The sequence below is a fragment of the Haliotis rubra genome, unplaced genomic scaffold (assembly GCF_003918875.1).
Source record: "Haliotis rubra isolate DU_JTF1 unplaced genomic scaffold, ASM391887v1 Scf800, whole genome shotgun sequence".
Classification (NCBI taxonomy): Eukaryota; Metazoa; Mollusca; class Gastropoda; order Lepetellida; family Haliotidae; genus Haliotis; species Haliotis rubra.
The window spans coordinates 377,125-399,204 of record NW_025767525.1 but is presented as its reverse complement, the minus strand read 5'-3'; the positions used below and the strand labels follow the sequence as shown (position 1 = coordinate 399,204).

The 22,080-nt window shown below is 42.9% G+C and overlaps 1 protein-coding gene across 1 annotated transcript in view; it reads left to right on the top strand.

Annotated features, from left to right (window-relative positions):
• LOC124261612 overlaps positions 1-21,484 on the top strand; it is a 76,113-nt gene extending 54,629 nt beyond the window's left edge. Inside the window, exons 25-37 of the mRNA XM_046695952.1 lie at positions 2,079-2,215; positions 2,662-2,775; positions 3,427-3,545; positions 4,312-4,488; positions 7,485-7,605; positions 9,398-9,490; positions 11,757-11,905; positions 12,393-12,560; positions 12,787-12,916; positions 13,889-14,447; positions 16,435-16,562; positions 20,062-20,292; positions 21,339-21,484. Of these exons, the coding sequence (XP_046551908.1) occupies positions 2,079-2,215; positions 2,662-2,775; positions 3,427-3,545; positions 4,312-4,488; positions 7,485-7,605; positions 9,398-9,490; positions 11,757-11,905; positions 12,393-12,560; positions 12,787-12,916; positions 13,889-14,447; positions 16,435-16,562; positions 20,062-20,292; positions 21,339-21,484 (2,272 nt within the window). The remainder of the gene's footprint in view (positions 1-2,078; positions 2,216-2,661; positions 2,776-3,426; positions 3,546-4,311; positions 4,489-7,484; positions 7,606-9,397; positions 9,491-11,756; positions 11,906-12,392; positions 12,561-12,786; positions 12,917-13,888; positions 14,448-16,434; positions 16,563-20,061; positions 20,293-21,338) is intronic.
• Positions 21,485-22,080: the final 596 nt, after the last annotated feature.

The window sequence follows — 22,080 nt, the reverse complement described above, 5'->3', positions numbered from 1 at the left end:
CAAACACCAAATGAACATTTTGAGAAGCGGCGGACACAGGAAATACGGACTGAAAATCCACAAGAAGTCGCTGTTTCTCATGGACACGAAACGATGGATCACCATCGACGGAGTCACCACTTATGCGTACGGACACACCCACATATTAAATAATTAAAACACACACAATACATACATCATGGAGAAAATTTACTTCAGCCCACGCGGATACTGGAAAGGCTCGGGCGCCATCCCGAAACTCGCCAAAGCTGCTAGATTTTCTGAAGACGTCGCCAAAGCTTGGCTTAAAAAACAAGTTCTCTGGCAAGTTTACCTGCCGACGTCTCGGTACATCCCGGGAAGAAAATTCGATATTTCAAAGCCGAATCGCGTGTATCAAGCCGACCTCCTGTTTCTGCCTCACGACAGAATGAGACGTAAAACCTACAAGTACGCGCTGACAATTGTCAATGTCGCCAGTCATTACAAAGAAGCCGAACCGTTAACAACAAAAGATTCAAACGAAGTCCCCAAAGCCTTAGAACGCATATACAAACGCAGTCGCTTAACCTGGGAGCTGTGACGCAGCTGCTGGCCAAACACAAAGTCCAGGTGACACGAGGTGTAGCGGGAGCTCACTGCAGCCAAACCATCGCCGAGAGATTCAATCGCACCTTAGCCAAATGCCTATTCTCACACCAGTACTCACAGGATTTAATCAATTCCGGAAACAGAAATATGGAATGGGTCGTTCACTTGCCGCGAGTGGTGGCTACCATCAACAACGAAGTCACCAGACTCGTGGACAAGAGACCCGTCCAAACCATCAAAATGAAATCTGTCACCGCAGAATCTTTAGCAGCAGCACGTCGCACACAAACAAACAAAAATTACCGGACCGGGTCAGCGTTAGGTACCAGCCAGGTGAATACGAGGGAGACAGCAGAAAACGCGCCACCGATCCAATATGGTCCATGAAAACGTATAACGTCGACCTTGTCGACATCAAAGACGGCGAACCGAACTTGTACTAGTACCACTTGAAAAATGGGCCGAGTAGACCATTTGTTAAGGAAGAGTTGATGATCATACCTCATTACACGGTGTTACCGTCGTAATAAACAGACGGGTTCACAGTTTTAGGCAAGACCTTCAAAGTGTTTGGATACCAAGTTATTAATCTACAACCTTTCCGGAATGTTTTCGGCTGTTCAACACTAACCATAAAACCGCATTTTATCGCCCTCTTCCCTCACCACAATACTTGTAAATCCTCTTGTTACCACGTACTCGGAATTAGCTTCAAACGCTCGCTCAAGACTTTTGTTTGCCCAGATAATCCCATTTTTTAACACAACTGTACAGCGACCTGCACACTATATACGAGCCGTTCTTCCTGCTAGGGATGATATTTTCTGAATATACCCACTATCATTCAATGTTTCATCCACGTCATCGATCCACTGTTCAGATAAATATTGGATAGTACCTTTTTTCATCCTCATCCATTTTTTAATGTATACTCCATAGTACATCTTAACTCTAATACATTCACACATAACATAGCAGTGAGCCAGCCATCTCAGCAAGTGACCTGGCAGTCAGCCAACACTCAGCTAGCTCGCTCTATTTTTACATCACTGTGAACTCTGACCTCTCGCTCGCAGGATAGACCAGGAAAAGCAATGCCTCATGCCACAGGAGCCGTGGGGCTCAGTCAGCTAAACTGCTGGGAAAAATACAGCTTGCTTCGTGCAGCCGCGCGACTGTGCGATTGTGAGTTCGTATCCCATCTGGCCTCTATGATTTCCTTGCAAATTTGTCGAAACTTTAGTTAGTAAGGTCATCTAGAACGAGCGGCTCTCGTCGAGAGTAAGCAGTTGGATGCAATCCCACGAGGGAGGAAGCATGCGCATCGCATCTATCTACTAGTTCTTTCTCCCTTGTGGGATTGCGACCACAGCAGACATTTTGCTGTTTATATCAATGATGATTATGCATGTCAATGATCGTCTCAGTCGATCACGCTCATTTATTCATCATTGATGGAGCCTTTATTAAACTTAATCTCATCTTGGAGTTGCTCATCTTCGTTTCAGTTTGGTTCTGAATGTTGGCATCAAGCTCTCGACATGCTCACCTAAAGTTAAACAGGTGATCCAGTGGTCGTGTGATAGGGTGAATTTGATTAACCCTACGAAGAGGACCCTGCTTATCAGAAAATCTGAACTACCAGGTGAGCTCCAACCCTACCATAGATCATCTGTCTCCATCGATTGTGTGTTGTTTAAAAATGAGCTGGAACATTACAATGTCGTTCACACAACAGTTCTTTCTGAATGTAACCCAACCCCCATCAAACACAGCAAACAATCAAACAAAAAATAAATAAAAATACCCCAAAAACAACAAACACACCTCCCAAATAAACTGTCACAAACAAACAGTAAGAATAAAAAACAAAGAAAATAATACAAGATAAAATAAACAAGAAAACGAACAACAAAAACAACAAACAAGCAACAACAACAAACAAACAACAAAGATTATTAAAACATGACCCCAAATCATACGCCAAATGACCTTACGTCAACTGATAGAAAAGGAAACAGAATTTAAGTTAAATTGAAGTTTCTCATAGGAAAAGACCCTCGTTGACGCCGTCATTTTTTGTGTTTTCAGTGGGAGAATTAATCTTCTCTGTTACGGTCCACTCTGTTGACGACGCCAGCGTATCGGCGACAGCGGTCATCAAACTGACCGTCGAGCAGTCCGATCTTGAAGCTCGAATCGAAGGTTGGTTGCTTAGGAAAAGGTGATTTTCACCAGAAACTTATCTTTGGTGCCAATCCGGAATTCATCATCTGAACAGACACCAATTTTGGCTTTCCTCCAAAAGCAAGCTCATATTGTGAAATATTTATTGAACAGGCGTTAGACCGAGCTCTCTCGTGTTTTCTTGTTTGTTGTTTAACGCCGCATTCAGCAGTATTCCAGCTGAATGGAGGCGGTAAATAATCGAATCTGGACCAGACAATCCAGTGATCTACGCAACTGGGACACGATGATATGTGACAAGCAATTCAGCGAGCTTGACCACCCGATCCCGTTAGTCGCCTCTGACGACAAGTATGGGTTACTGAAGATCAATTCTAACCCGGATCTTCACGTGTTCCTCACTCACGTGTGTGGGACACGAGTTATAGGGGACTCTCAAATATTGTGTAGCTGTGGAGGGGATTTTTGTTTGGTTTTCACCAACTGTTAACATAATTTAACTTGATTGCTGACTTGAGACATGTCATTGGTTCCCAATTGTGTATATCGTTGCTCATGATGTTGATCACTGGATTGTCTGGTCCAGACTCGATTATGTACAGACAGCCTCCATATAGCTAGAATATTGCTAAGTGCAGCGTAAATCTCACTCACTCACTCAAACCACAGGCGGCAAAAGCAGAACAGTTGGCACGTTAACTGAGCGACTGGAGCTTCAAGGGAGGGTAGTTGATCCTGATAATGAGGAAATGGAGATAACCCGGACATGGACATGTGTACTTTCACAGGTAACATACTTTTGACGTCTGAATGCCTTTACAGCAATATTAGGAGCACCCACTCGATTTCAACGAAAACCGAAAAAAACGCATTCGCTATAAAATCCGACATTAGTTCGAACAAGTACAGGCGCGCACACAGACGTAGAAACGTGCTGCAATGATTTCACGTGATTTCATCTTTGAGTGGAAGACTAGCTTCAGTTAAGAACCAGAATGCTGCCATGATGATGATTGCTTGTGTTGTTTATTCAACGCAACTCTCAATAATCTCCAGGGTATACGTTTCGATAAATCTCCACTAGTACACTGGATACATCGAGGACTCTGCCCGATAATTTTATCTCCTCACTTTGCTGGCTTTTTATCTAATCAGGTGACTACGCTGGGACGTTGAGCCTACCAATCACAAGGCGTATATCATAACGCACTTCGGGTTTTGGTAAACAGTAATGTTAAGAGGTAGAAGGAGTTCTAGCTTATATGTTTTGAAGGTTTCAAACCTGTCAATTTGTCTGTATGATTTCCCCCTAGTAGGACAGCGATCAAACCTTCGCGGCTATCTTGACACTGGCAAGCTCGGTTGTAACGGCTTATCTGATTGGCTACTGTGAGAAGGCGTAGTCAGCAAAGGAGTTAATAACATTATCAGGCCGAGCCGTCGATGCATCTAGGGAGATTTATCGGAACTTATACCCTGGAGAATATCGCGGTTGATTCAAAGCAGGCTGCATACATAACTGATTACGTGATATATATGTTTCAACGTCTCTAGGACCCGAGTAGGCTGTGTAGTGGAATGCCAGGCCAAGTGGATGGTGATTCCCTCATTCTGAGGCCAGCAAATTTCGCGACGGACGGCCCGTGCGTCTTCACCTTCACAGCCTCAAAGGGGCAGAGAAGAGATAGTGATTCTGTCATAGTCAATTTCGTACAGAGCGACATCAGTGATGTAAGTATGGAGGTTTATTTACGACGGGAGTATAGAGGGTGTATCTGTGATGTGAGTATAGAGGATGTATCTGTGATGTGAGTGTGGAGGGTGTATCTGTGATGTGAGTATAGAGGATGTATCTGTGATGTGAGTATAGAGGGAGTATCTGTGATGTGAGTATAGAGGGTGTATCTGTGATGTGAGTAAAGAGGGTGTATCTGTGATGTGATTATAGAGGGTGTATCTGTGATGTGAGTATAGAGGGTGTATCAGTGATGTGAGTATAGAGGGTGTATCTGTGATGTTGGTATAGAGGGTGTATCTGTGATGTGGGTATGGAGGGTGTATCTGTGATGTGAGTATAGGGGGTGTATCTGTGATGTGAGTATAGAGGGTTTATCTGTGATGTGAGTATAGAGGGTATATCTGTGATGTGAGTATAGAGGGTTTATCTGTGATGTGAGTATAGAGGGTGTATCTGTGATGTGAGTATGGAGGGTGTATCTGTGATGTGAGTATAGAGGGTGTATCTCTGATGTGAGTATAGAGGGTGTATCTGTGATGTGAGTATGGAGGGTGTATCTGTGATGTGAGTATAGAGGGTTTATCTGTGATGTGAGTATAGAGGGTGTATATGTGATGTGGGTATAGATGGTGTATCTGTGATGTGGGTATAGAAGGTGTATCTGTGATGTGAGTATAGAGAATGTATCTGTGATGTGAGTATAGAGGATGTATCTCTGATGTGAGTATAGAGGGTGTATCTGTGATGTGAGTATAGAGGGTGTATCTGTGATGTAGGTATAGAGTGTGTATCTGTGATGTGAGTATGGAGGGTGTATCTGTGATATGAGTATAGAGGGTGTGCCTGGTGTACCCTTTGTGTGTCTGGTATGTGTGTGTGGTGTCTGGTGTTTCTGGTCTGTGTGGAGCGTCCGGTGTGGGTTGTGTATGGTGTCTGGTGTTCGTGCTTTGTGTGTCTTGCGAGTGTGTGGTGTGTTTGTGGTGTTATGCTGTGTGTGTGGTGTGTTTGTGGTGTTATGCTGTGTGTGTGGTGTGTTTGTGGTGTTATGCTGTGTGTGTGGTGTTATGTTGTGTCTGGTGTGTCTGGCGTTATGTTGTGTCTGGTGTTTGTGGTGTGCTGATGGTATGTTTGGTGTGTCTGGTGTGTGTGGTGTCTTTGGTGTGTGTCTTTTTTGTCTGGTGTGCGTGTGGTGTGTCTTGTGTGTGGTCTGCGCGTGGTGTCTGTGGTACAGTACAAACCAGAAATTATTGAGAATTTACAGATTGTAATGTTTTAATATATTCACTCATTACTCACGTATTAAATGTGAATATTAGAAGAACATAACTCCAGATTCAAAGACAGGTGAACAGTTAATGTTTTGTCAAGTCACCATGGGCAGCAATGCAGGCTTCAATGCGGCGGGGCATACTACTGATCAAAGAAGTTAGAAAGTCGTGGTCCATGCTGTCCCTATATCAGACCACCTCTTCTTTCATTTCAGCAATATATAAGCTTTTTCTTATTGACACTTTCCTTCATCAGTCCCCAAACATTTTCTATTGGATTTAGGTCAGGGCTATAGCTTAGCCAATCTAATAATGTCCTATTTTGGGTCCGAAACCAGGCCTGTGAATGCTTTGAACGATGTTTTGGGTCGTTGTCCTACTGTAAAATCCAAAACTTTCCATAGAACACGGGAGTAGATTGAAGTAAATGTCTTCGAGAATATATGTGTACCGTTCAATGTTCATATTCCCTTCAAATACGTGGCGTTGCCCCTAACACAGATATTTGTGCGTTCGGTGTGTCTGGTTTGTGTATGGTTGCATGTTGTGTGCGTTCGGTGGGCGTGGTGTGTGTGGTGTTATTTTGTGTGTGGTGTGTGTATGGTGTTATGTTGCGTGTGGTGTGTGTATGGTGTTATGTTGTGTGTGGTGTGTGTATGATGTTATGTTGTGTGCGTCCGGTGTGTGTGGTGTTATGTTGTGTGTGGTGTGTGTATGGTGTTATGTTGTGTATGGTGTGTGTGATGTTATTTGTGTGTGGTGTTATGTTGTGTCTGGTGTGTGTGGTGTTAGGTTTTGTGTGGTGTGTGAGATGTTATTTGTGTGTGGTGTTATGTTGTGTCTGGTGTGTTTGGTGTTATGTTGTGTGTGGTGTGTGTATGGTGTTATGTTGTGTGTGGTACGTGTATGGTGTTATGTTGTGTGGTGTGTGTGTTGTGTTATGTTGTGTGTGGTGTGCGTGATGTTATTTGTGTGTGGTGTGTGAGATGTTATTTGTGTGTGTTTGGTGTTATGTTGTGTGGTGTGTGTTGTGTTATGTTATGTTGTGTGTGATGTTATTTGTGTGGTGTTATGTTGTGTGTGGTGTTATGTTGTATGTGGTGTGTGTATGGTGTTATGTTGTGTGTGGTGTGAGTATGGTGGTATGTTGTGTTCGTTCGGTGTTTGGTGTTATGTTGTGTGTGGTGTGTGTATGGTGTTATGTTGTGTGTGTTGTGCGTGTGGTGCTATGTTGTGTGTGGTGTGTGTCTGGTGTTATGTTGTGTGTGGTGTGTGTATTGTGTTATGTTGTGTGCATTCGGTTTGTGTCTCCCTCTGTGTGTTGGTGCCTGTGATGTGTTCGCATGTGGTGAGTGCTTTGTGCGTGTGTGGTGGTGCGTGTGTGTGTGGTGTTATGTTGTGTGAGTCTCGTGTGTGGTGTTATGTTGTGTGCGTTCGGTGTGTGTGTGGTGTTATGTTGTTTGAGTCTCGTGTGTGTGTGGTGTTATGTTGTGTGCGTTTGGTGTGTGTGGTGTGTGTGTGTGGTGTGTGCGTTAGGTGAGTGTGTCTCTATCTGTGTGTTGGTGCCTGTTATGCGTTCGCATGTGGTGAGTGCTGTGTGCGTGTGTGGTGGTGCGTGTGTGTGTGGTGTGATTGTATATATGTGTGTGTGTGTGTGTGTGTGTGTGTGTGTGTGTGTGTCTGTGTATCAAGTGCACATGTGAGCCATTTGACCATTTCAGGTGAGGATTTTCACAAAGAAAACCTTGTATTCCGCATCAGAACCCATATTGGTCGTTGCAAGTTGCACACTACCTGCCGCTGGAGTCGCCATTCAGTGGTTCAGTGCAGCTGATGAAGACGGTAAGAACAGACTTTTAGTGGCGTTGTCGCGTGTCCCAAGTTGAAAAGAAAAGTTTTGTCTCCCCATCTTAATGAGTAACATCCCTTTACTGAATCTTAATAGAAACAATGCAACTAAAGTACTGTCGGAAATAGAAAAAAAACTGTTTTTTCGCATTTATATCTGCAATTTATGTAGTTAATATGTGAAAGTGTGAAATATCTGTTAAACTAAGTTCGACCTAACTACAGTCTCATTGGTAGGGAGATAGGAAATGAAGAAAAAGGACTTTACTGAGGAGAGATTAGTGCAGAAATGAGCAATGCGTAACATAACACAAGTCCAAAGCGACATATTTGGAACAGACCATGACTTTATGCAAATTAGTGTGCGATGTGATTGTATTACAAAGGACACTTTTCAAATGCCCATTCCAAAATTAAACTTAGGTTCATTATAAAAAATAGCTGACGTAAAAATAATAACTTTAACACTGAAACTATTAGGGATGTAGCTACCATGGAGTCTCACTATCACTATAAAAAGAAACAGGTAGGAGGGGTCATCTCAAACGGTGTGTCAGGACGGGTGTCACAGACGGTGGTTGGGATTGGGCTGGGGGAAGAGATATCAGCTGAGATAAGATAATCCTTTCGGGGAATTAAACTGGTGAAGCAAACGGCATGTCATAACAATTTTCAAATAATATCCAGTCCTGTCGATCATCGGGTGGTTATGACACCTATATATTTTGAGACATTTAATACGATGGATGATTTAAGCTTTTCTATGGGTATCATACTCTTTTACATATCTCAACATAAACTTTATGAAAGAAAGACACGTAAGATGTTAATCAATACATGAGACATGTTTAACACACACAAAAGAGCATAAAATATCTTTGAGATGACCCCTTGTGCCTGTAGGCAGCACATGCATTTCATGCTAGGTGAGTCGACGGTCCGTCGTCATACCTGGCTGAGCGACCTAATTGCCATCTATAGTCTGATCTATTGTTTTCAGCAGCTGTTCGTATTTTGTCTAAGTTTTGCTCCATTTTACGAGTAAACATGCTTTTCTGGATATCCTATTACGCATCCCACTGAATGCCCAGTTAGGCCGATGTGGGTTATTTCGACATATGCTATTTGCAGTTGTGTAAATTTTAGGGACACAGAGTAACAGCCTAAAAACAGTTGTTGTTTTCTATTTCCGACAGTACTTTACAACACTATTGAACACAGTGAACGCTAGGGTAGCATGGTGGTAAAGGCGTCAGACCAAAGACAGGTTCTATTCTGCTGATAGGTGCAATGTATGAAGCATTTTTTGCGTCTCCCTTTCCTGGAATATTTCTAAAACATACAGAATTCAACTCACGTAATCTGATGAGAAAGAAGGGGCAAGGGACGTGGTATCGTGTGATTTGGGTGGATCACGTCTCTTCTGCAATACATGCCACTATCAGATTAACAGTTAGGATCGAAAGCTCAATGGTGAAAGCGTTTGTTAGTGACAACAAAAACCTGTTTGATTCCCTTCCGATATTTACATTGGAAGTTTCATCGCACAATGCATCTTAACAAAGTGTTACTTTATCCTGCGTGTCCGCTGGGGGTTCAAGGGACCTTGGCCCTTTTTCTCGAAACGTTCGTAACCCTAAGAATTCTTAATTTTGATCGTAGCCAAATGTTAAGAATGGGCTTAAGATGTTTTTAGGGCTACGAACATTTCGAAAATTGCTAGCCAGAAACAGGCAAATGTGTGAGAACAAAGTATTAAAATATTACACATTTTAATTTGTTTCAGGTTTCGACTTTATCGAGCTGAATAATGAGACGGCAGATGTTAGTTTATCAGAAAACATGAAGTTAGTCCGAAGCAGTTTGCTGATAAAGAAAGGTAGACATTTTGTAATAGAAATATCAAAGCGATATTTTAAACACTGACATTTGCTTGCATTTACTATTTGAGTGAAGCAGTAACTATTTCTGCTTCTTGCACTGCTCTCAGATAACTATAAATGGTATACGTATCGATAAATCATCTGTAAGTCTGCATACAGGGAATTCCTTTACGAGATACTATCATGTGTTACTTATGCGTGTGCATCAGGAAGCAAGATCCGGTCTTGTAACAAGTGTCGCAAGAGATACTGAAGGTAGTTTTGGATGTCCATCCTCTTCAATCCAGCGCAGTATATATCGAATTACATTTTCATATTCCGCCTTTACCGTGCGTGAGCATGTTAGGCTGCCACGACGCATGAAGGAATCTTCGGATCCTGCTCTGACCTAATCCTCGAATGGAGAGTGTTCACTGGCCAATATTAAAGATGGAAGAGTGACGTAGGTGTAGGTGACTGGACACTCTGTAGCGGGTAATGTCCGAGTAACTCTCCGTTCCTGAAAAATCTTGAAAATCCTGAAAATTTTGAATAATTACATTCAAAGTATTGATAATTGTAAAAGCCTAACGTAATGCAAATAAAACGCACTATCAAAGTCTTACATTTGAAACTGGTACACAATGGAATCACGTCACAAATGTAATTTAATGCCTCTAGAAGATGCTTATCTCCATGCACGAAAAGACATTTGTTGGAGTTTGATGGTGACAGAGATGGGGGTGGTAAAGGTATATTTTCTTTTGGTGGTTTTACACCGCATTCAGCAATATTCCGGCTATATGTGAAACTGGTGCACAATGGAATCACGTCACAAATGTAATTTAATGCCTCTAGAAGATGCTTATCTCCATGCACGAAAAGACATTTGTTGGAGTTTGATGGTGACAGAGATGGGGGTGGTAAAGGTATATTTTCTTTTGGTGGTTTTACGCCGCATTCAGCAATATTCCGGCTATATGTGAAACTGGTGCACAATGGAATCACGTCACAAATGTAATTTAATGCCTCTAGAAGATGCTTATCTCCATGCACGAAAAGACATTTGTTGGAGTTTGATGGTGACAGAGATGGGGGTGGTAAAGGTATATTTTCTTTTGGTGGTTTTACGCCGCATTCAGCAATATTCCGGCTATATGTGACGGCGGTTTGTAAATAATCGAGTCTGGACTAGACAATCCAGAGATCAATATCATGAGCATCTATCTACGTAAGTAGAATACGATGACACGTGCCAACTAGTTTGACCATCCGACCTCGCGAGTCGCCTCTTACAAGCATTGGTCGCTGAAGACCAATTCTAAGCCGGATCTTCACGTGTAGCATGAATGTTCTAAAGCGGATGGTTCAAGTTATGCAGTAACTGATAAAATATATAACACATGCTGCCCTGATGCTACTCATTATTTGTGTGACAACTCAAGCAGGTAAATTTGGCGCTACTGTTGTATAACGTAAGTTGGTCATTTCCGGTGAGGTGAGGTGAAATGGTGTTTAACGTCGTACTTAAGAATGTTTCGTTCATATGACGACGTGCATGGTTGTGTAGACGTGGCTGCTTGTACAAGCCCAGTGCTAGCTCACTGAGATACAATGCTGCAGTTAAGCATGAATACCCAACTCAGACACATTACACTGACACCGAGCCGACCAGTCCTTGTTGTACCCATTAATACCGAGCGCCAGGCAGGGACCAACAAGTACCATATGGCCTCAGACCACAATTATTTTCCTTCTTTGCTATCTACAGTGACATGCCAATGCACCATAATTAATATCGGTCGTAGGCTGTTCTCCTGTTGCATGCTGACGAACCTGCCACTTGTCACTTAACCGGCAAAATATGGGCCTGAATCGACCATGTCAATTTTGCTGTATTCACGAGCCGAAACACACCAGACAGCCTTGAACTTGGGGTCAAATCAAGGAAGGCTTGTGTCAATACCATGTGTAGATTGTGGACCAAAAAAACTTTGCAATAAAGTACAATGTCTTACCTTTCATATAAGCTGTCACAAGTCACCCTGAAAAAATTAGCACACACAGAACAGCCCATTTAAACAAGGCACTATATTCTCCTATTTTCCTTCCGGGTCATGGTAAAAGTGTAACTGTGGTCTGAGGCCATATATTAACGTCTTTTGGTATGACGCCGCCGGGGAGCGAACCCGCGACCTTCCGCTTTCCGGACGGACGCTCTAACCACTCCACCACAGAGGCGCCGGTCATTTCCGGGTAGTGATGACATTTGTTGCTGTTCAGGGAAGCTGAACCCAGGGTCCAAGTACAGAATTATCGCCAGCGCCATCTACCCTGACAAACAGGAGAGTAGTTCAGCTATCGACTTCACCGTCAGTCCTGGGATTAAGAACTGCGAGCTTGTAGCTGCCGATTACACGGCGTACGACAAGGTAAGCTCCCAACGCCAATCTTATTGTGTTTGATTGTATTTGTTTACAATACACTCAACCATGTTTCAGCTCTATGAAGGCGATCTATCTATCTATGTATCTATGTATCTATCTATCTATCTACCTATCTATGTATCTATATTCTGGGCAGGACTATCCAGTGATTGACATCATAATGAGCATCAGTGAATTGAGTGAGTTGAGTTTTACGCCACTTTTAGCAATACTCCATCAATATTACGGCGACGTACACAAGGAATGGATTTCACACATTGTACCCATGTGGGGAATCAAACCCGGGTGTTCGGCGTAACGATCGAACGCTTTATCTACTTGGCTACCTCACCGCCCCGCCAGTACCAGATACACAGAGGCTAAGTTGCGATTTGTCTACAGTATACAAGGTATTGGGTATCAACTGTCAACAAATGTCTAACTGTTTTGGAATCTTAGCAGTTGTTCAACAATACCTTATACTTTGACGCAGATATTCCTTGATACTAAGAACTGTGAGAGTACTGAGGCCCTCACATACCAGTACTTCTACAAGACCGGACCTGGTGCCAATGACCTGAAGTTCATCGACAATGGCAAGAGAATCGAACTTCATGGCCCTGAAGCATCCGTTCCAGATGGAATCATCTTTGTAGTCAAGGTAATGTACATGTTACGTGAAGCTAATCTGTGTTATATTCAGTCGAAATTTATTATGACAAGAAATCATCAAGAATAAACATCATGTCAGTCACATCCACTTTCACGTCTATCCAGTCTGTAATTCAAAGAACAAGATTTGATTTTATGAGAGGTTTGAAACTTCAGATAAGACAGGTGCTCGATTGCGTGGTGTAAGGTGTTAAATAATCTGTCTTCCCTTCAAGGTACGTGGTGTAGAGTCGAAGGAGTGGGAGCTGTTCCGCAAGACCGTGGCGGTTCAGCCTGTGGGTGAGGCAGGCAAGGCAGCAGCCAAGGCGACACTGGAGGAGGCGGTGGAAGATCAACTGAAGGCCGGTGAGCCAGCACACACATTTCTATTTCCTAGTTTTCTTTTACAAAATCACCGGATTAACAAATCGTCGATGTGGAGCATTGCTCCGCCAGGATTATCCGGTGAAGTGATGTGTAGACTGATGCTTGGCTGAGGAGGTGCCACTGTAAATTGGGCGGTGACGTAGTCTAATGGGTAAAGCGTCCGCTCGTCACGCTGAAGACCCGGGTTCGATTGCCCAATGGTTATACTGTATGAGGCCCATTTCTTGTGTTCTCCGCCGTGACGCCGCACACACGCACGCTCAAGCGTACACTGACACACACACATAATCATTCACACATTATTATATATTCTAAGCTTATGAGACCCGTGAAGATCCGGGGTAGAATAGGTCTTCAGCAACCCATTCTTGTCATAAAAGGCGACTATGCTTGTCGTAAAAGGCGACTAACGGGATCGGGTGGTCAGGCTCGCTGACTTGGTTGACACATGTCATCGGTTCCCAATTGCGTAGATCGATGCTCATGCTGTTGATCACTGGATTGTCTGGTCCAGACTCGATTAATTACAGACCGCCGCCATATAGCTGGAATATTGCTGAGTGCTGCGTAAAACCAAACTCACTCACTCACTCTAAGCTTATGAACACTGTGTTCATATGGTCCTACCTTCTATATTCCGGCTGAGGTCTGCTGGTCTGGTAAAAGAGCGCTTAAATGCTCCATAGATCACATCCAAGTTGACAGGCTGGATCGATGACCATACCATCACCACTAGGACCACAGCGTTAAATAACGCAGCAAACAGAACTACATGTCGGTGGAGATAAATATCTCCAAGTCTAATATATTGTAGGGGTGGCGGGATGGTCAAGTGGATAACGCGTTTACTCGTCAGGCCGAAGACCCCGGTTCGATTGCTGGAATATTGTTGATAGCTGCATAAAATCACAAAGTCTGTTTTGAATGAAACTTGGAATGTTTTTGTTCCAGGATCGCAAGAAAACGCCGCTGCAGTGGCTGCAACAGTTTTAACGGCATTCGCATCAAATGAAATACTGGTCCGCAGAAAGAGGAGTACTGATGCTGACCTAAGACAGGTCATCCTGGACGCTGCGGGCAACATCATGAGCACTAAAGATGAAGGCGTAGACGTCGCAAGTGTACGAAAAGTGATGACATCGCTTGAAGCTTTAAAGTACTCAGACCTTACAAATGGAGACAAGCAAAGGTTTGTCGAATATATGGAGGGCCTTGCTCAGATTTTCATTTCTGAAGATGAATCCTTGCCGAGTCGATCACCGCAGAAGATGGCTGCATTGATGAATGCGGCTAAGGCTGACGGTGTTGTAACTGAAACCGCGATCCGTGCTCTGGGGCAGGGTTTAGAGATGGGGATGATCAGCGGCCTGAACCTTGGCGATGAAGTTGTCAACACATTTCCGGACAGAGACGTGAAGACAACAAAGGTTCCTGCGGGTGTGAGCGTCATCTCCGGACAGGACGGAACTAATGACGTGAAGCTGATGCCTGGCCAGGCCTTCGCTACCAGGTACCCTCGGTCCTGTTGTTATTACAGCCTATAGGATTTAATTATATATTCAGGGAGTAACAGCCTTAGTCAGGAGGAACAACTATAGTAGACTTTTTAAAACAAACAACAACACATATAAAGGGTTTATTTACGGATTTTAAAGCATTCTTTGATAGTCTATTTTTGATTGATTCATTATAAATACTCTCCTTAAAATCCCAAGAATGCAAAGTGTATGACATGTTCCGCCTAACACTGCCAAGCCTCCAAGTTTGATGTCATTTGGCGACAAAACACTTCCAAGTAAAATGACGGACTTGCAGACAAAATGACGGACTTGCAGACAAAATGACGGACTTGCAGACAAAATGACACATTTCGAGAGGCTATAAGTCCGCAAATGCTCAAAACCGTCCCAACAGGACTGAATATCAGTCAATACATCCCAACAGGACTGAATATCAGTAAATACATCCCAACAGGACTGAATATCAGTCAATACATCCCAACAGGACTGAATATCAGTAAATAGAGGAAGAAAAATGCTTCGTTGTAATGTTTTTATGCAAAACGACCAAAGTGTGACTAAAGTTGTTTTGCCGGGAAACCATTCATATATCATTTGGGAGTAGTCTTCAGGGTGGATGGCTTATTGGAGAGAAGAAATGATAATGTGAATGTTTTGGGTGATTGAATGGCCTTGTGTTTTCGTATAAACAAATATATGGTAATATAGTGGAAAGATGAGAGCCCTGAAGACCCGGGTTAGAATTGATCTTCCGTAACCCATCCTTGTCGAAAGAGCCGTCTAACAGGATCGGGTAGTCAGGCTCGCTGACTTGGTTGACACATGTCATCGTATCCCAATTGCGTAGATCTATGCTCATTAAGCTGGGTCATCATTCACTGGATTGTCTGGTCCTGGCTGGATTTTTTGAGTCCAGCATTACACAACAACCCAACCAACCTTCGTATTCTGTTTGATTCTTACATAAAACTGTGTTTCTTAAGACGTATGTTGTATGTCTTTAGCGTCTTTTGAGTGAGTGAGTGAGTATAGTTTTACACACATTTTAGCAATATTCCAGCAATATCACTGCTGAGGTTCGCTAGAAATGGGCTTCAACACATTGTACCAATGTGGGGAATCGAACCCGAATCTTCGGGAACCCGGATCTTTAACCACTAGACCGCCCCATCGCCCACGTGTATTTTGATTCATATTCCTATGTAAGTGGGCCTCTAGCATATATCCCGCACAAAACGGGGGTGTGGTCGAAGAAAGCCCTCTGCTTGGTTGATGTTTGTTAAGGAGACATTTACAAATGATGCTTTCTTTTAACAAGCCATTGCTGGAAAAAAATCTTACATTTCTTCCAAGTCAAGCAGTCGATGAAGTAAATATTCCCGAGAATTTGTGCAGATTTAGCAGCGTTGACCAACCAGAGGGGTTGCTTCGACCACACCCCCGTTTTGTGCCGATATATCGCCAGCTATTTGTGTCAAGATCGTTTAGTTGAGAGTCAAAATCGGGGTTCAATCAACTTGCAGAAATAACAATAAAGAATTGGTAGGTGTCATGAGCGCTGCTCGATAGGCCAATCATCCACGATTATGTTTCAATTGATTGCTTGCGATGGTAGCGTGGCGATCGGCAAAGTAGTCGGGTGGGGTACACCGAAGTGTCCGGCCTTGTCATGATGTATTGTACTGTGAAGCATTTCGAGCCGGGGGTCATCTCAAAAACAATATTTTTTTAATCATTAATCCTCGCAAAGACACGGGGACTTGTGGGGGAGTGACCACAGTTCAGTGGGGGCACCAGAATTATGCTTTCCATATTGTACTCATTTCAGGAATCAATCCCAGGTCTTCGGTGTGACAAGCAAACGGTTTAATCACCATTCTACCTCATACCCTTTCAACAATTTTACCAACTTCGTTTATATATACATCACTCCCCACAAACACGTTTCATTGGTCATGTTTTGTTTCCCTTGGACAGGTTTTCGGATAGCGTAACGCTAAAGTTGGTCACCTATGCTGACGGAGTGAACACTCTTTCCTCTGGTCATATGGAGGACATAAGGACGAGTGGCATCTTTTCAGTGTCCGTGTACGACAGCATCTCTGGTATGTTGACAAGTGTGCATCTGTATCCGTGTTGAATCAACGTGCATGTTGACAAATGTGCATCTGTATCAGTGTTGAATCATCGTGTATGTTGACAAGTGTGCATCTGTGTCAGTGTTGAATCAACGTGTATGTTGACAAATGTGCATCTGTGTCAGTGTTGAATCCACGTGTATGTTGACAAATGTGCATTTGTGTCAACGTGTTGAATCAACGTGTATGTTGATAAATATGCATCTGTGTCAGTGTTGAATCAACGTGCATGTTGACAAATGTGCATCTGTATCCGTGTTGAATCAACGTGTATGTTGACAAGCGTGTGTGTGTATCTGTGTCAGTGTTGAATCAACGTGTATGTTGACAGATGTGCATCTGTGTCAGTGTTGAATCAACGTGTATGTTGACAATGTGCATCTGTGTCAGTGTTGAATCAACGTGTATGTTGACAAATGTGCAGCTGTATCAGTGTTGAATCAACGTGTATGTTGACAAATGTGCATCTGTGTCAGTGTTGAATCAACGTGTATGTTGACAAATGTGCATCTGTGTCAGTGTTGAATCAACGTGTATGTTGACAAATGTGCAGCTGTATCAGTGTTGAATCAACGTGCATGTTGACAAATGTGCATCTGTATCAGTGTTGAATCAACGTGTATGTTGACAAATGTCCATCTGTGTCAGTGTTGAATCAACGTGTATGTTGACAAATGTGCATCTGTGTCAGTGTTGAATCAACGTGTATGTTGACAAATGTGCATCTGTGTCAGTGTTAAATCAACGTGTATGTTGACAAATGTGCATTTGTGTCAACGTGTTGAATCAACATGTATGTTGACAAATGTGCAGCTGTGTCAGTGTTGAATCAACGTGTATATTGACAAATGTGCAGCTGTATCAGTGTTGAATCAACGTGTATGTTGACAAATGTCCATCTGTGTCAGTGTTGAATCAACGTGCATGTTGACAAATGTGCATCTGTATCAGTGTTGAATCAACGTGCATGTTGACAAATGTGCATCTGTATCAGTGTTGAATCAACGTGTATGTTGAGAAATGTCCATCTGTGTCAGTGTTGAATCAACGTGTATGTTGACAAATGTGCATCTGTGTCAGTGTTGAATCAACGTGTATGTTGACAAATGTGCATTTGTGTCAACGTGTTGAATCAACGTGTATGTTGACAAATGTGCAGCTGTGTCAGTGTTGAATCAACGTGTATGTTGACAAATGTGCATCTGTCAGTGTTGAATCAACGTGTATATTGACAAATGTGCAGCTGTGTCAGTGTTGAATCAACGTGTATGTTGACAAATGTGCATCTGTGTCAGTGTTGAATCAACGTGTATATTGACAAATGTGCAGCTGTATCAGTGTTGAATCAACGTGTATGTTGACAAATGTCCATCTGTATCAGTGTTGAATCAACGTGCATGTTGACAAATGTGCATCTGTATCAGTGTTGAATCAACGTGCATGTTGACAAATGTGCATCTGTATCAGTGTTGAATCAACGTGTATGTTGACAAATGTGCATCTCTGTCAGTGTTGAATCAACGTGTATGTTGACAAATGTGCATCTGTGTCAGTGTTGAATCAACGTGTATGTTGACAAATGTGCATTTGTGTCAACGTGTTGAATCAACGTGTATGTTGACAAATGTGCAGCTGTGTCAGTGTTGAATCAACGTGTATGTTGACAAATGTGCATCTGTCAGTGTTGAATCAACGTGTATGTTGACAAATGTGCATTTGTGTCAACGTGTTGAATCAACGTGTATGTTGACAAATGTGCAGCTGTGTCAGTGTTGAATCAACGTGTATGTTGACAAATGTGCATCTGTGTCAGTGTTGAATCAACGTGTATGTTGACAAATGTGCAGCTGTGTCAGTGTTGAATCAACGTGTATGTTGACAAATGTGCATCTGTGTCAGTGTTGAATCAACGTGTATATTGACAAATGTGCAGCTGTATCAGTGTTGAATCAACGTGTATGTTGACAAATGTGCATCTGTGTCAGTGTTGAATCAACGTGTATGTTGACAAATGTGCATCTGTATCAGTGTTGAATCAACGTGCATGTTGACAAATGTGCATCTGTATCAGTGTTGAATCAACGTGTATGTTGAGAAATGTCCATCTCTGTCAGTGTTGAATCAACGTGTATGTTGACAAATGTGCATCTGTGTCAGTGTTGAATCAACGTGTATGTTGACAAATGTGCATTTGTGTCAACGTGTTGAATCAACGTGTATGTTGACAAATGTGCAGCTGTGTCAGTGTTGAATCAACGTGTATGTTGACAAATGTGCATCTGTCAGTGTTGAATCAACGTGTATATTGACAAATGTGCAGCTGTATCAGTGTTGAATCAACGTGTATGTTGACAAATGTGTAGCTGTATCAGTGTTGAATCAACGTGTATGTTGACAAATGTCCATCTGTGTCAGTGTTGAATCAACGTGTATGTTGACAAATGTGCATGTCTGTCAGTGTTAAATCAACGTGTATTTTGACAAGTGTGCATCTGTGTCAGTGTTCTAACTGATGTGTACACATATGTGTGTAGTGTTGAAAGAGAACTCACTGAAATATGGGTAGGTGTTTTTAGCAGAGTAATGTATACGTATGCAAATTGCTGATGTTAATCACTGACCACTGCAAATTAAGATGGTGTAAATATATATGCCTAGTTTGTCACCTGTCACCTGCTTTTTTGGTTACTGCATGCTTGTTCTGTCCAACATCGATATTTATGTCAGGCTCGCTGACTTGTTTGATACGTGTCATCGTATCCCAACTGCATAGATCGATGCTTATGTTGTTGAATACTGGATTGTCTAGTCCAGACCTGATTATGTCGGACCGCGTCCATATACTGGGGGCGGTGGGGTAGCCTAATGGTTAAAGCGTTCGCTCGTCACGCCGATGACCCGGGTTCGAATCCCCACATGGGCACAATGTGTGAAGCCCATTTCTGGTGTCCCCCGCCGTGATGTTGCTGGAATATTGCTAAAAGCGGCGTAAAAACCAAACTCAGTCAGTCAGTAGTTGAATACTGCTAAGTGCGGCGTTAAACAACAAAATACCTTTACGAACAGACCGCCTCCGTGGTGTAGTGGTTAGAGCGTCCGCCCGGAGAGCGGAAGGTCGCGGGTTCGATCCTCGACCGCGTCATACCAAAAGACGTTAAATATGGTACTTGTTGGTCCCTGCCTGGCGCTCGGCATTAATGGGTACAACAAGGACTGGTCGGCTCGGTGTCAGTGTAATGTGTCTGAGTTGGGTATTCATGCTTAACTGCAGCATTGTATCTCAGTGAGCTAGCACTATAAAACCAGCTTAAGTCTGGGCTAGTACAAGCAGCCACACATACACATACACACGCATGCACGTCGTGATATAAGTGAAATATTCTCAAGCACGACGTTAAACCCAATTTCACCTCACCTCACCTTTACGAACACTATGTTATTTGAAACATTACTGTTATCGTTTCAGGTGTGGAGCAGGTAATATCAAGCCTATCTGAAGAGGCAGTCATCTGCCTACCGAAGACGAAGGCTGTTCCAGGATATGAGAACATCCCCATGTACTATGATCATACCACAAACCAGTGGCAAACTAGGGGAGTGACGCTCATGAGGACGCTGCCCCCAGAATGTGCAGGACAGGACTTTATCGCAATAAAGACATCCCATTTCACAGAATTCTCAACGTTTGCAACTCAAGGTGAGCTATATTCTGTAACAAGCTGATATTTATCGTCATTAATGTGTGAGTACACTACGGTTATGCCGAACTCCATGGCACCAGTACACTGAGTTCGGAATACCCCTTTCATCTGGGGGCGGTGAGGTAGCCTAGTAGTTAAAGCGTTCGCTCGTCACGCCAAAGAACCGGGTTCGATTCCCCACATAAGCACAATGGGTGAAGCCCATTTCTGGTGCCCCACGCCGTGATGTCATATTGCTGGAATATTGCTAAAAGCGGCGTAAAACTAAACTCACTCATATTGCTGGAATATTGCTAAAAGCGGCGTAAAGCTAAACTCACTCACTCATATAGCTGGAATATTGCTAAAAGCGGCGTAAAACTAAACTCACTCACTCATATTGCTGGAATATTGCTAAAAGCAGCGTAAAACTAAACTCACTCACTCATATTGCTGGAATATTGCTAAAAGCGGCGTAAAGCTAAACTCACTCACTCATATAGCTGTAATATTGCTCAGTTCAGCGTTAAACAAACAAACAAACAAAGTGAATATCAACACGGACAATTGAAGTTCAAACTTCACAATTACGTGTTTGATAATTTACATCGGAACAAAACAACTTGTTGTATGCATATAATAAGTTCAGATACCATTCAAGTTTATCTTGTATTAGGGAATACGATTGAGAATAATTTGGAATCGATGGACCACTTTTATGCACAGATCATTTGTTGTGCGATGTTGAGTTAAATTGTACGGAGGTACTGTTTCGTTTTTTGGTGAGTGAGTGAGTGAGTGTGTGTGTATGTGTATGCGCGCGTGCTCGTGTATGGCGTGTCCCCATAGTTGATATCATTCTGTTGGCAGCTTGCTCTCGGACTAAACTCTTTGGTCATGTTGACAATGTGCCCAATCTCAGAAAGTCTTGGGTTCGAATTCCCTCACGAGACCCGGAAACTGTTCGGTAGCAAGGTGTGGCTATTTGGTCATGTGTGTGTGTAATACGTTGTAGGTTCATGTAAAGTTTAAAGTCCCTGATATAACTGTTGTCCTGTTTCAGATGTCAACGAATGTTTAGTTGGCCAACCTTGTGGGAATCAACTCTGCCTGAACACCGATGGGGGTTTCCAGTGCGAGTGCGCCAACGGATTCTCCGGCGTGTACCCAGTTTGCCAGTCCGGTACGTGCCAGTTTTTGTCTCAGTAGTTAAATAATCATGTGTTGCCGGGCACATATAGCTGCACTCACGCGCAGTGAGTTTGTATAACACCAATGCTACAGGCTAAATTGCATATCACATGACCGGACGTATCTCATGTTTGTAAACAAGCATGGGAATTCTCAGATAGACCGGCCCAATGCGCTCTACATAATGTTTTGCGAGTTCGTTTTAAATCTACTATAACCGCTATCGTGAGGTTATTAGAAACGCAAAGAGGGACGGTAGGGTAGCCTAGGTGTTAAAGCCTTCGCTCTTCAAGCCGAAGACCCAGGTTCGATTCCCCACATGGGTACAATGTGTGAAGCCTTTTTGTGGTGTCCCCCGCCGTGATATTGCTGGAATATTGCTTAAAGCGGCGTAAAATGATCTCACTCACTCACCTCAGAAAATCAGATTCACTGGCAATAATTGTCGAATTCTAGACAAAAGCTCAACCGCATTTCATCTACCTGCAGAAATAAATGAAAAGTTGAAAATCATGCTGTAATAAAAATATATTTTGGTTTGTTTTTATGCAAAATGATTTATTTAACAACTTGAATGTTAAGAAATAAAACTGCTACAACCATTACCAGACAGT